Genomic DNA, 16,811 nt, shown 5'->3' with positions numbered 1-16,811 from the left:
GACAGACAGAGAGCGAGAGAGAGACTGAGAGACTGAGAGAGAGAGACACTGAGAGATACAGAGAGAGAGAGAGAGACACTGAGAGATACAGAGACCGAGAGAGACTGAGAGAGAGAGAGATGTAAGAAGTCACACAACACCAGGTTATAGTCCAACAGTTTTATTTGAAATCACAAGCTTTCGGAGCGCTGTTCCTTCATCAGGTGAAGTGGAGAGATGCATAAAGACACAGCTTATATAGTCAGAGAATAATGCCAGATGTTTACAGGTAATCTTTCTAACTGCCATTTATCACACCTCGGCAGAGAGATAATCACAGCAATCAAAGGTGTGAATGGTGTCCAAACAGGTTAGTCAGGAAAACATTACATCAAAGAACAATGGGGTGGAGTCACAAGGGGTCAAATGTTGCAGATGCTGGGGTCTGTATGAAAAACAAAAAACAGACAAAAAAAACATTTTTTTTGCTGGAAATCACAGCAGGTCCGGCCGCACCTGTGTAGAGAGAATAAGCCAACGATGACTCGAGTCTGGGTGACCCTACGTCAGGTGGGGTTACATGTAGTGTGACATGAACCCAAGATCCCGGTTGAGGCTGTCCTCATGAGTGCGGAACTTGGCTATCAGTTTCTGCTCGACGATTTTGGGTTGTCGTGTGTCTCGAAGGCCGCCTTGGAGAATGCTTACCCGAAGATCGGAGGCTGAATGTCCTTGACTGCTGAAGTGTTCCCCGACTGGGAGGGAACACTCCTGCCTGACGATTGAACGGACACCCCTCGCTCTTTCCCCAGAGTCCTGTAAATTTTTCCCCTTCAAGTATTTATCCAAATCCCCTTTTGAAAGTTACTATTGAATCTGCTTCCACCGCCCTTTCAGGCAGTTCAGGAGGGGAGGAAAGCAAACATGAGAAGGAAAACAGAAAGCACTGAAGATGAACAAGGTAAAAGGTTTGCTTTCCTCCCCTCCCCCGTTCCCAACCCTACACCTGCTTAAAACCTGTTACATCTCCAACTTTTTCCAGTTCTGATGAAAGGTCATCGACCTGAAACGTTAACTCTCTCAATTCAATTCAATTCAATTCAATTCAAATGCTTTATTGGCATGAAAGTTTACAGAGAACCATATTGCCAAAGCTTACATTGCAAAAAGGTACAGTTTTCTAACATTCTGTAGGTGTCAATCGATTTGACATTTGTTGGGTACATACAATATTACTTTTAAACAGTATTAATTTTAAACAGTCTTTGTACTTCATTTGGTACATTCAATATTAATTTTAAACAGTTTTAATTTTAAACAGTCCTCAGGTTGTGACATGTTGTTACATATTTGGCCCCAAGGTATGGTCTGTCTCCTTCTCCTAGGACTAATCTCAATTTTGACAGATCATCCAATTCCTTGAAATCTGGGGTTGTTTGGCTTAGCTTGTTGAATAATATGTTTCTTGATGTGTTGAATTTTTCGCATTTTAGGAGGAAATGCATTTCTGTTTCAACCTCGCCAGCCAGACATTGATCGCATATTCTATTCTCTCTAGGCTGCCAGGATTTCTTGTATCTGCCTTTTTCAATTTCCAGTTGGTGGTCGCTTAGTCTGTACCTGGTGAGGGTCTGTCTCTGTTTTGTGTCTCTGATGGTCGTGAGGTAGTCTGCCAGTTTATATTCTCTTTTTAGGGCCCGGTAACATTCTAATCTGCTTTGGCTTTCGGTTATTTTGTTCCAATGTTCCAGGTAGGTTTCTTTGCATTTTTTAATGATTTGGTTCACTCGGATTGGTGTTTGGACGGCTGTGTTGGTCTGGGGCTGGTCAGGGTCCGGCTGAGTACTTAGTTTCAGTAGCAGCTGACTCAGGGGACTCTTTTCTGGGTTTAGCTCTTGGGTCTGAAAGGCTTTGAAATGAAGGGTGTCTGGGGAGCTAGATTTGAGGTGATTTAGGAAGTTTAGTGCTCGTTTTTGGATGTTTATTATCAGTGGGTATCTGCCTAGTTCGGCTCTGCATGCATTTGTTGGCGTTTTTCTTTGGGTGCGAAGGATGCTTCGGCAGAATTCTGCATGTAGGGCTTCTATTGTGTGTTTTTCCCATTTAGTGTAGCTTTGGTGATTTAGCGGGCCCCATACTTCACTACCGTACAGTGCAATGGGCAGGATTATGCTGTCAAATATTTTGAGCCAGATTTTGATTGGGATTTGGATGTTGTAGAATTTTCTTTTTATTGCATATAGGGCTCTTCGGGCTTTTTCTTTTAGTGCATTCACTGCCATGCTGAAGCTCCCTGATGCTGTAATAGTTAGACCAAGGTAGGTGTAGCTCATAGTGTGTCCTATAGTGGTATCACTGAGGGTAAACTGGTATTTGTTTTCCTGACATCTGGGCCTTTTTTGAAAAATCATGATGTTGGTTTTCTTTAGATTTACTGTTAGAGCCCAATTTTGGCAGTATTTGTCGAGTAGGTCTAGTTGTTGCTGTAATCCCTGTTCTGTGGGAGACAGCAGAACCAGGTCGTCCGCATAGAACAGGGATTTCACTTCTCCATCCAGGAGACGGAGACCTGGTGACTCGCTTTGCTCCAGCATGTCTGCTAATTCATTTATGTATATGTTGAACAGGGTCGGGCTCAAATTGCAGCCCTGCCGGACGCCTCTTCTCTGGGTGAAGAAATCGGTGCGTTTGTCTCCAATTTTGACCCCGCATTTGTTTTTCAGATACATTGATTTAATAAGGTCATAGACTTTGCCCCCTATTCCACACTGAAGAAGTTTATAATAGAGCCCTTCGTGCCATATAGAGTCAAAGGCTTTCTTGAAGTCGATGAAACAGGCGAATATTTTCCCATTTTTTGTTTGGTGTATATGTTTTCCAATGAGGGTGTGAAGGGTATAGATATGGTCGGCTGTGCGGTGTTTTGGAAGAAAGCCTATTTGGTTTTTTCTGAGGATATTATGTTTGTTAAGAAAATCAAGTAATCTACTATTTAGAATATTGCAGAATAACTTCCCTAGACAACTGTTGACACAGATGCCGCGGTAGTTATTTGGGTCTGATTTGTTTCCACTTTTATATATGGGGGAGATTAGTCCTTGGCACCAGATATCGGGAAAACAGCCTGAGCGTAATATGATGTTGAATAGTTTGAGTATCGCACCCTGCATCTGCATATTGCTGAACTTGAGCATTTCATTTTTGATGTTGTCTGGGCCACAGGCTTTCTTTAGGTGGAGAGATTTTGTTTTTGTGGCCAGTTCTTTCCATGTGATTGGGGAGTCTAGAGGGTTTTGGTTGTCTTTAATTGTTGCTTCTAATGTGTGGAGTTTTTCTGTGACCTGATGTTGACTTGTGTTTGTTTCGTTTATTGGGATGTCTTTGTAGAGGTTTTCAAAATGTGTTCTCCAGATGTCTCCATCTTGGATTGGTAATGCTTGCAATTGTGTTGTACTCAGGTTATTCCACATTTCCCAGAATTGTTTTGGATTGGTGGAGTTTTCAATTTCTTCGAGTATTTTGTGGGTATAGTTTTATGTTTTGTTCCTAATGGTGTGTTTATATCTTTTGAGGGTTTCATTGTATCTAGTACGTAGGTCCGGATTGTTTGGTTGGTGATGCTTTTGGTTTGATATTTTTCTCAGGTCTTTTCTGGCATTTTTGCATTCGTGGTCAAACCATTTCTTATTTTTATTTTGTCTTTTGTGACGCTTCCTCTTCTGTTTCACAAGGTCGGCTTTTACAGCTGCCTCATGGAAGATCATATTTATATCCTCTATGGCCATGTTTACACCATCTCTGGTGATCTCGTATGGGTTTTCTTTAAATTTTGATATTTTACTTGTGAGATCAGGTGACTTTAGTGCTGTGATGAATTTTTCTCCACTGTCTGGGGCCCATCTGTATGTCTGGTTTATTTTATGGAGCTTACTGGGTTCCTTTCTCTCTACAGATGCTGCCTGACCTGCTGAGTACTTCCAGCATTTTCTGTTCTAAAAAAATCTTTCAGTTTTGCTGTAAGCTAATAGTAATCGGTTATAAAACTGGTAAATTTTCATAGACTCATACAGCACAGAAGGAGGCCATTCGGCCCATCGTGCCTGTGCCGGCTCTGTGAAAGAGCTCTCCAATTAGTCCCACTCTCTTGCTCGTTCCCCACAGCCCTGCAAATTTTACTTTTTCAAGTAGAGTATTTCTCCAAATCCCCTTTAGAAAGTTACTATTGAATCCGTCCTTTCAGACAGCGAGTTCCAGAGTGTTTCGGGAAATCAACGGAATTTCGATGCCAATAATCAATATTTTATTGCTTAGAATATAAGAACGATAATATGGGACGAGCTATCGAATTACTAAAGTTACAGGGCATTCAAAAAAATCCTACCGGTTATCAAGATGAAACTTGCCTCTAACCAGAACCCGTGGGACTCGATAAGGGGACATGTCCTGATGTTGCCCTCGGGGCTGTTCTTACAGGCTCGTTACAGATCGATAGCGCTGATCACACACAGCACCGAACACAATCCACTGGGAAACCAAGATTCAAAATATACTGATTATTAAGACCAGATATTTAAAAAAACTGACTTGCGCATGAATGACAAGAGTTCCAAACTCCTTCTTAACCCCCAAGTGTGGACCCAGGGGTTCGCCAGGAAGAGCAAGGGTCGAATTACACCCCGAGTTTAAGAGGGGGAACGAGGGGTGCTGGAGAAAGCTACGAGCTGTCAATACTGCGCCTGGGGAAAGAGCTGAGCAACTACCCGGGCATCACATCTTACTGAGCAGCTCACCCTTGGAGTGAAAAATCACCCCCACAACACAAGACTCGTGTCTGAACTCTGCAACATCTGCGCGCCTCATCCACATCTGCCTGTCCCCCTCGTCTGCCTGTTCCCCCACATCTGCCTGTCCCCCACATCTACCTGTCCCCCACATCTACCTGCCCCCCACATCTGCCTGTTCCCCCACTTTCCTGTCCCCTCACACCTGCCTGTCCCCCCACATCTGCCTGTTCCCTCACATCTGCCTGTCCCCCACATCTGCCTGTTCCCCCACATCTGCCTGTCCTCAACATCTGCCTGTTCCCCCACATCTGCCTGTCCCCCACATCTGCCTGTTCCCCCACATCTGCCTGTTCCCCCACATCTGCCTGTCCTCAACATCTGCCTGTTCCCTCACATCTGCCTGTCCTCAACACCTGCCTGTCCTCAACATCTGCCTGTCCACAACATCTGCCTGTTCCCCCACATCTACCTGTCCTCAACAACTGCCTGTTCCCCCACATCTACCTGTCCTCAACATCTGCCTGTCCCCCACATCTACCTGTTCCCCACATCTGCCTGTTCTCCCACATCTGCCTGTTCCCCACATCTGCCTGTTCCCCACATCTACCTGTTCCCCACATCTGCCTATTCCCCCACATCTGCCTGTTCCCTCACACCTGCCTGTTCCCCCACATCTGCCTGTTCCCCCACATCTGCCTGTCCTCAACATCTGCCTGTTCCCCCACATCTACCTGTCCCCCACATCTGCCTGTCCTCAACATCTGCCTATTCCCCCACATCTGCCTGTCCTCAACATCTGCCTGTCCTCAACATCTGCCTGTTCCCCCACATCTACCTGTTCTCCACATCTGCCTGTTCCCCATCTGCCTGTTCCCCCACATCTACCTGTTCCCCACATCTGCCTGTCCTCAACATCTGCCTGTTCCCCACATCTACCTGTCCCCCACATCTGCCTGTTCCCTCACATCTGCCTGTTCCCCCACATCTGCCTGTTCCCCCACATCTGCCTGTTCCCCCACATCTGCCTGTTCCCCCACATCTGCCTGTCCTCAACATCTGCCTGTCCTCAACATCTGCCTGTTCCCCCACATCTGCCTGTTCCCCCACATCTGCCTGTCCTCAACATCTGCCTGCCCCCCCACATCTGCCTGTCCTCAACATCTGCCTGTTCCCCCACATCTACCTCTTCCCCACATCTGCCTGTTCCCCCACATCTGCCTGTTCCCCCACATCTGCCTGTCCTCAACATCTGCCTGTCCCCCCACATCTGCCTGTCCTCAACATCTGCCTGTTCCCCCCACATCTGCCTGTTCCCCACATCTGCCTGTTCCCCCACATCTGCCTGTCCTCAACATCTGCCTGTTCCCCACATCTGCCTGTCCCCCCACATCTACCTGTTCCCCACATCTGCCTGTCCCCCCACATCTGTCTGCCCCCCCAGCCCTTCTCAGCACAGCTGTCTGTCGGTGCTGTCTTCCTGTAGATCGGTAAAAACCGATCCCAGAATAAAGCACTTGAGTTATTTTTTTAAATTATTAATCAGAATTTTTGGTTCGGAAGTGTTGTAACATTCAGTGATATCTGTAAACTCGGTTGGTTTGGGGATTAGCAAAGTCTTTCACTCGTGTCGCGCGGGGGCAGATGTGGTGTCACTGGATATTTGGCTGGAATTCCCCGCTGTGAGGGAGGAGTTGGTGGGGAGCGGGGGAATGTGAAGCCACCCCGCACCACTCTCTGGATGTACCCGGCCAGGCTGCACCTTCTTGTGGTTTTAGAGTCCAAGGAGGGGCTTGCACTGATGGGCTGGCCTGGACACTGACGCAGGCACTTGGCTATAAACAGCATTCAGGGCACCGAAGTGGGTCTGGTATGAAGGGACACGTTCCAGCGATCACAGTAAGTACCGGAGCGCTGTCAGAGTTAGTGCAGAGCTCGATCCCGAGGTGAGCGAGGGAAGTTACTGGTCCTGTTCCTAACGCACTCCGGCTAACTGGTAATATTCTCAGCTCCGGTTGTTGTGCGGTTTAAACGGTTGTGTTTCTATCTGGTGTCGGATTGTGGAGTCGAATCTGGATGTTACATCAATTTCAGTAACATTTCAGGATGGAGGAATTAAATAGCTCAACATAATGTTGTGGGTTTCAACGCACTCTGGTTAATTACTGGAGTGTCCAGCAATCCCTCTCTCAATCACTGAATGGAATGGGAAACAGCTTCTTACTTGTAGTTCAGTTCAGTTCAGTTCAGTTCAAATGCTTTATTGGCATGAAAGTTTACAGAGAACCATATTGCCAAAGCTTACATTGCAAAAAGGTACAGTTTTCCAACATTCTGTAGGTGTCAATCGATTTGACATTTGTTGGGTATATACAATATTACTTTTAAACAATATTAATTTTAAACAGTCTTTCTACTTCATTTGGTACGTTCAATATTAATTTTAAACAGTCTTACTTTTAAACAGTCCTCAGGTTGTGACATGTTGTTACATATTTAGCCCCAAGGTATGGTCTGTCTCCTTCTCCTAGGACTAATCTCAATTTTGACAGATCATCCAATTCCTTGAAATCTGGGGTTGTTTGGCTTAGCTTGTTGAATAATATGTTTCTTGATGTGTTGAATTTTTCGCATTTTAGGAGGAAATGCATTTCTGTTTCAACCTCGCCAGCCAGACATTGATCGCATATTCTATTCTCTCTAGGCTGCCAGGATTTCTTGTATCTGCCTTTTTCAATTTCCAGTTGGTGGTCGCTTAGTCTGTACCTGGTGAGGGTCTGTCTCTGTTTTGTGTCTCTGATGGTCGTGAGGTAGTCTGCCAGTTTATATTCTCTTTTTAGGGCCCGGTAACATTCTAATCTGCTTTGGCTTTCGGTTATTTTGTTCCAATGTTCCAGGTAGGTTTCTTTGCATTTTTTAATGATTTGGTTCACTCGGATTGGTGTTTGGACGGCTGTGTTGGTCTGGGGCTGGTCAGGGTCCGGCTGAGTACTTAATTTCAGTAGCAGCTGACTCAGGGGACTCTTTTCTGGGTTTAGCTCTTGGGTCTGAAAGGCTTTGAAATGAAGGGTGTCTGGGGAGCTAGATTTGAGGTGATTTAGGAAGTTTAGTGCTCGTTTTTGGATGTTTATTATCAGTGGGTATCTGCCTAGTTCGGCTCTGCATGCATTTGTTGGCGTTTTTCTTTGGGTGCGAAGGATGCTTCGGCAGAATTCTGCATGTAGGGCTTCTATTGTGTGTTTTTCCCATTTAGTGTAGCTTTGGTGATTTAGCGGGCCCCATACTTCACTACCGTACAGTGCAATGGGCAGGATTATGCTGTCAAAAATTTTGAGCCAGATTTTGATTGGGATTTGGATGTTGTAGAATTTTCTTTTTATTGCAGTATGTCTGTGTGTGTGAGCGTCTGTCCATGTGCGTGTTTGTAGGTATATGTTTATGTGTGCATATGTTATGCATGTTTATGTGCATGTGTGTATGCATATGTACATATATGTGTGTGTACATGTGTGTATGAACATGTGCACTGTCTGTACACATATTCATATTATGGTTGTGTGTATATGCGTATGTGTATATGTGTATGTGTATGTATATATCTACATGTCTATATATACATTTGTGTGTGTATATACACATATGTGTGTTTATGTGTTTGAATATGCATATCTATGTCTATGTATCTGTGTGTATATACGTGTGTAGGTATGTATGTTTCTGAGCACAAGTGTATGTGTGCACATGAATGTGAATGTGCACATATATGGGTGCATTTGTCTGCGTATGTGCGTGCATTTGTGTGAATGTATGTGTGTATGCATGTATGCGTACGTGTGTACGTATGTGTATCTGTTTATGTATAAGTGCATGTCTGTATATGCGATTGTGTCCCTGTGTGTGTATGTATGGGTATGACAGTGTGTGTGTACATGTGTATCTTTATGTGTGTTGTTTATGTAAATATTATATATACTCCGGAGACTTGAGCACAAAATCCAGGCTGACACTCCAGTACAGTACTGAGGGAGTGCTGCACTGTTGGAGGTCCCGTCTTTCGGATGAGACGTTAAACCGAGGCCCCATCTGCCTTCTCAGGTGGATGTAAAAGATCCCACGGCACTATTCCGAAGAAGAGCAGGGGAGTTCTCCCCGGTGTCCTGGGGCCAATATTTATCCCTCAACCAACATCACTAAAACAGATGATCTGCTCATTATCACATTGCTGTTTGTGGGAGCTTGCTGTGCGCAAATTGGCTGCCGCATTTCCCACATTGCAACAGTGACCACACTTCAAAATGACTTTTTTGGCTGTAAAGCGCTTTGGGGTGTCCTGAGGTTGTGAAAGGCGCTATAGAAATGCAAGTTCTTTCTTTGTATGTGTGTGTATGTGTGTGTATGTTTTATATAAGATAGGGTTTTTGATGATTATGGGAGTGATTGTGAAGCTGTGTAATGGTTGCTTTTAATGCAAACATTATGTTTGTGTCTTAAAGACAGACCTACCTCTGAATGCAGATTGCATGACGTCTCTGCCTTTAAATTATGGTAAGGTATGTTTATCCTTTTCCCTATAATATGTCTGCTCCAAACTCCACCAGGTGATCCACGGAATAGTTTTATTTCTATTTAATTCTCCCTAGAACCCAGATGTGGAGGATCTGGAAGTGATTATGGAGTTTCTGGATGAGCAGCAACACGCGTTCGTGTTTGAGCAGGAGACTGACTCAGTGGCAGGTGAGTGTGGAAACCGCACAGAGAAAGTTAACCTGCACAGCTTTCTCTTTCACTCTCACACACACACACTCTCACACACACACTCTCATAAACACACTCTCGCACACTCTCGCACACGCTCTCGCACACACACACACACACACACTCTCACACACACACACACGCTCTCATAAACACACTCTCACACACTCTCGCACATGCTCTCGCACACACTCACACACACACTCTCACACACACACTCACACACACACTCTCATACTCTCGCACACTCTCTCGCACACACTCACACACACACTCTCACACACACACTCTCACACACACATACTCACACACACACACATTTACACACACATACACTCACACACATGCACATTTACACTCACACACACTCTCACATACACATTTACTCACACACTCACATTTACACTCAAACACACACACACATTTACACTCACACACACTCACACACACACTCGCACACTCACACTCTCTCACACACACACACACCCTCATGCACTCTCTCACACACACACATTTACACACACACACATGGTCACACACACATTTACACTCACACACTCTCACACACTCTCACACACACACACACACACACACGCATTTACGCGCACACTCTCACACACTCTCTCACACACACACACACATTTACACTCACACACATTTACACACACACACACTCACACACACATTTGCACTCACACACACACACACACACACACATTTACACTCGCACACACTCACACACACACTCACACACACACATTTACACTCGCACACACTCTCACACACATTTACATTCACACACACTCTTACACAATCTCACACTCACACTCTCACACTCACACTCACACACACGTTCTCACACGCACACTCTCACACTCACACTCACACACACATTCTCACAAACACACTCTCACACACACTCTCACACTCACAATCTCACACACACATTCTCACACACACTCTCACACACTCTCACACACACTCTCACACGCACACACACACTCTCGCACACACTCTCTCACACACACTCTCACACACGCACTCACACACACTCTCACACACACACTCTTGCACACACTGTCACACTCACACTCTCGCACACACACACACACCCTCACACACACACTCACACACTCTCACACACACACTCTCATACACACACACTCACACACGCTCTCACACACACACACACACTCTCACACACACACTCTCACACACACACATTTTCACACACACGCTCATGCTCACACTCTCACACGCACACACACGCTCTCACACACACTCTCTCACACACTCTCACACACGCACTCACACACACTCTCACACACACGCTCTTGCACACACTCTCACACTCACACTCTCGCATGCACACTCTCACACACACACACACACACCCTCACACACACACTCACACACTCACACACACACTCACACACTCACACTCTCACACACACACTCCCACACACACACCCTCATGCACTCTCTCACACACACATTTACACACACACACAATCACACACACATTTACACTCACACACACTCACACACACTTACACTCACACACACTCTCACACACACTCACACACATACACACACTCTCTCACACACACATTTACACTCACACACACTCACACACACATTTACAATCGCACACACACTCCCACACAATTTCACACTCACACTCTCACACGCACACTCTCACACTCACACTCACACACATGTTCTCACACACACACTCTCACACTCACGCACACATTCTCACAAACACACTCTCACACACACTCCTACACTCACACACACACTCTCACACACACTCTCACACACACACTCTTGCACACACTCTCACACTCACTCTCGCATGCACACTCTCGCACACACACATACACCCTCACACACACACTCACAAACACACACTCACACACTCTCACACACACTCTCACACACACACACACACACACACATTTACACTCACACACACATTTACACTCACACACACATTTTCACACACACTCTCTCACACACACATTTACACTCACACACACACATTTACACTCACACACACACTCTCACAATCTCACACTCACTCTCACACTCACAGGCACACACTCTCTCTCACACATACATTTATGCTCACGCACACATTTACAATCACACACACACTCCCACACAATCTCACACTCAAACTCTCACACACACAATTACACTCACACACACATTTACACTCACACACACATTTACACTCACATAAACACACTCTCACAAACACACACACTCTCACACACACTCTTACACTCACACTCACACACGCACACACACACTCTTGAACACACACTCTCAAACATACACTCTCGCACACACATTCTCACAAGCACACTCACACACACACACATTTAAACTCACACACACATTTACACTCACACACACATTTACACACACACACTCACACACACTCTCATACACTTACACACACACTCTTACACTCACACTCACACAGGCACACACACTCACACACACACTCACACACTCACTCTCACACACACACTCACAGACACACACTCTCACACACACTCTTACACTCACACTCACACACACACACATTTACATTCACACACACACACATTTACACTCACACACACACATTTACACTCACACACACTCTCACACTCACACTCTCATACACTTACACTCTCACAAACACACACACACTCACTCACACACACACTCTCAAACATACACTCTCACACACATTCTCGCACACACACACTCACACACACACTTATTTACACTCACACATACACATTTACACGCACACACACACAATCACATTCACACACACTCACACACTCTCACACACACTCTCTCACACACACATTTACACACACACTCACACATTTACACTCTCACACACACTCACGCACTCTCACACACTCTCACACACACACACTCTCACACACATTTAAACACACACTCACACACACACATTTACACTCTCACACACACTCACACTCTCACACACACACTCTCAAACACACATTTACACACACACACTCTCACACACACACATTTACACACACATTTACACTCACACTCACATGCACTCACACACACACACACTCACACACACACACTCACACACACACACACACTTACACGCACACACACACTCACACACACACAAACACTCACACACTCACACTCTCACATACACACAATTGCACTCACACACACTTACACTCACACACACACTCACACACATACATTTACACTCACACACACACAATTACACACACACACACTCACAAACACACACACTCTCACACACATTTACACACACGCACACACACACTCTCGAACACACACTCTCAAACATACACTCTCGCACACACACACACTCACAAGCACACTCACACACACACACATTTACACTCACACACTCACACACACATTTACACTCACAGACACTCACACACACATTTACACACACACACACTCACACACACTCTCATACACTTACACACACACATTCTAACACACACTCTTACACTCACACTCACACAGGCACACACACTCTCACACACACACTCTTACACTCACACTCTCACATGCACACACACTCACACACACACTCTCACACACACACATTTACACTCTCACACACACATTTACACTCACACACACACTCACACACACTCTCATACACTTACACACACACACTCTCAGACACACACACACACTCTCAGACACACACTCTCACACTCACACACACTCTCAAACACACACTCACACACACTCTCACACACACATTCTCACACACACACTCTCACAAGCACACTCTCACACACATTCTCACACACACACTCACACACTAACACACTCACACACACACATTTACACACGCACACATTTACACTCACACACACACTCTCTCACACACACTCACACACACACATGCACACTCAAACTCTCACATGCACACACACACACACTCTCTCACACACACACTCTCTCACACACACATTTACACTCACACACGCACTCACACACACTCTCTCACACACACACCTTTATACTCACACACTCTCACATGCATTCTCACACTCTCACATGCACACACACACTCTCACACACACTCTCACACTCACACTCTCACAAGAACACTCTCACATGCACACACACCCTCATGCACTCTCTCACACACACACATTTACACACACACACATGGTCACACACACATTTACACTCACACACTCTCACACACTCTCACACACACACACACACACACACGCATTTACGCGCACACTCTCACACACTCTCTCACACACACACACACATTTACACTCACACACATTTACACACACACACACTCACACACACATTTGCACTCACACACACACACACACACACACATTTACACTCGCACACACTCACACACACACTCACACACACACATTTACACTCGCACACACTCTCACACACATTTACATTCACACACACTCTTACACAATCTCACACTCACACTCTCACACTCACACTCACACACACGTTCTCACACGCACACTCTCACACTCACACTCACACACACATTCTCACAAACACACTCTCACACACACTCTCACACTCACAATCTCACACACACATTCTCACACACACTCTCACACACTCTCACACACACTCTCACACGCACACACACACTCTCGCACACACTCTCTCACACACACTCTCACACACGCACTCACACACACTCTCACACACACACTCTTGCACACACTGTCACACTCACACTCTCGCACACACACACACACCCTCACACACACACTCACACACTCTCACACACACACTCTCATACACACACACTCACACACGCTCTCACACACACACACACACTCTCACACACACACTCTCACACACACACATTTTCACACACACGCTCATGCTCACACTCTCACACGCACACACACGCTCTCACACACACTCTCTCACACACTCTCACACACGCACTCACACACACTCTCACACACACGCTCTTGCACACACTCTCACACTCACACTCTCGCATGCACACTCTCACACACACACACACACACCCTCACACACACACTCACACACTCACACACACACTCACACACTCACACTCTCACACACACACTCCCACACACACACCCTCATGCACTCTCTCACACACACATTTACACACACACACAATCACACACACATTTACACTCACACACACTCACACACACTTACACTCACACACACTCTCACACACACTCACACACACTCACACACATACACACACTCTCTCACACACACATTTACACTCACACACACTCACACACACATTTACAATCGCACACACACTCCCACACAATTTCACACTCACACTCTCACACGCACACTCTCACACTCACACTCACACACATGTTCTCACACACACACTCTCACACTCACGCACACATTCTCACAAACACACTCTCACACACACTCCTACACTCACACACACACTCTCACACACACTCTCACACACACACTCTTGCACACACTCTCACACTCACTCTCGCATGCACACTCTCGCACACACACATACACCCTCACACACACACTCACAAACACACACTCACACACTCTCACACACACTCTCACACACACACACACACACACACATTTACACTCACACACACATTTACACTCACACACACATTTTCACACACACTCTCTCACACACACATTTACACTCACACACACACATTTACACTCACACACACACTCTCACAATCTCACACTCACTCTCACACTCACAGGCACACACTCTCTCTCACACATACATTTATGCTCACGCACACATTTACAATCACACACACACTCCCACACAATCTCACACTCAAACTCTCACACACACAATTACACTCACACACACATTTACACTCACACACACATTTACACTCACATAAACACACTCTCACAAACACACACACTCTCACACACACTCTTACACTCACACTCACACACGCACACACACACTCTTGAACACACACTCTCAAACATACACTCTCGCACACACATTCTCACAAGCACACTCACACACACACACATTTAAACTCACACACACATTTACACTCACACACACATTTACACACACACACTCACACACACTCTCATACACTTACACACACACTCTTACACTCACACTCACACAGGCACACACACTCACACACACACTCACACACTCACTCTCACACACACACTCACAGACACACACTCTCACACACACTCTTACACTCACACTCACACACACACACATTTACACTCACACACACTCACATTTACATTCACACACACACACATTTACACTCGCACACACACATTTACACTCACACACACTCTCACACTCACAGTCTCATACACTTACACTCTCACAAACACACACACACTCACTCACACACACACTCTCAAACATACACTCTCACACACATTCTCGCACACACACACTCACACACACACTTATTTACACTCACACATACACATTTACACGCACACACACACAATCACATTCACACACACTCACACACTCTCACACACACTCTCTCACACACACATTTACACACACACTCACACATTTACACTCTCACACACACTCACACACTCTCACACACTCTCACACACACACACTCTCACACACATTTAAACACACACTCACACACACACATTTACACTCTCACACACACTCACACTCTCACACACACACTCTCAAACACACATTTACACACACACACTCTCACACACACACATTTACACACACATTTACACTCACACTCACATGCACTCACACACACACACACTCACACACACACACTCACACACACACACACACTTACACGCACACACACACTCACACACACACAAACACTCACACACTCACACACTCACACTCTCACATACACACAATTGCACTCACACACACTTACACTCACACACACACTCACACACATACATTTACACTCACACACACACAATTACACACACACACACTCACAAACACACACACTCTCACACACATTTACACACACGCACACACACACTCTCGAACACACACTCTCAAACATACACTCTCGCACACACACACACTCACAAGCACACTCACACACACACACATTTACACTCACACACTCACACACACATTTACACTCACAGACACTCACACACACATTTACACACACACACACTCACACACACTCTCATACACTTACACACACACATTCTAACACACACTCTTACACTCACACTCACACAGGCACACAC

The 16,811-nt window shown here is 45.6% G+C and overlaps 1 protein-coding gene across 1 annotated transcript in view; it reads left to right on the top strand.

Annotated features, from left to right (window-relative positions):
* Nucleotides 1-6,632: 6,632 nt before the first annotated feature.
* The window catches only part of LOC147106447 (transcription factor Spi-B-like), a 36,098-nt gene continuing 25,919 nt past the window's right edge, over nucleotides 6,633-16,811 (top strand). Inside the window, exons 1-2 of the mRNA XM_086009733.1 lie at nucleotides 6,633-6,659; nucleotides 9,401-9,494. Coding sequence (XP_085865859.1) covers nucleotides 6,633-6,659; nucleotides 9,401-9,494 — 121 coding nt within the window. The remainder of the gene's footprint in view (nucleotides 6,660-9,400; nucleotides 9,495-16,811) is intronic.

Source organism: Somniosus microcephalus, chromosome 16 (assembly GCF_052327205.1).
Source record: "Somniosus microcephalus isolate GS21.2 chromosome 16, FLI_Smic_1.0, whole genome shotgun sequence".
NCBI classification, from domain to species: domain Eukaryota; kingdom Metazoa; phylum Chordata; class Chondrichthyes; order Squaliformes; family Somniosidae; genus Somniosus; species Somniosus microcephalus.
This window is presented reverse-complemented; position numbering and strand designations above follow the sequence as displayed.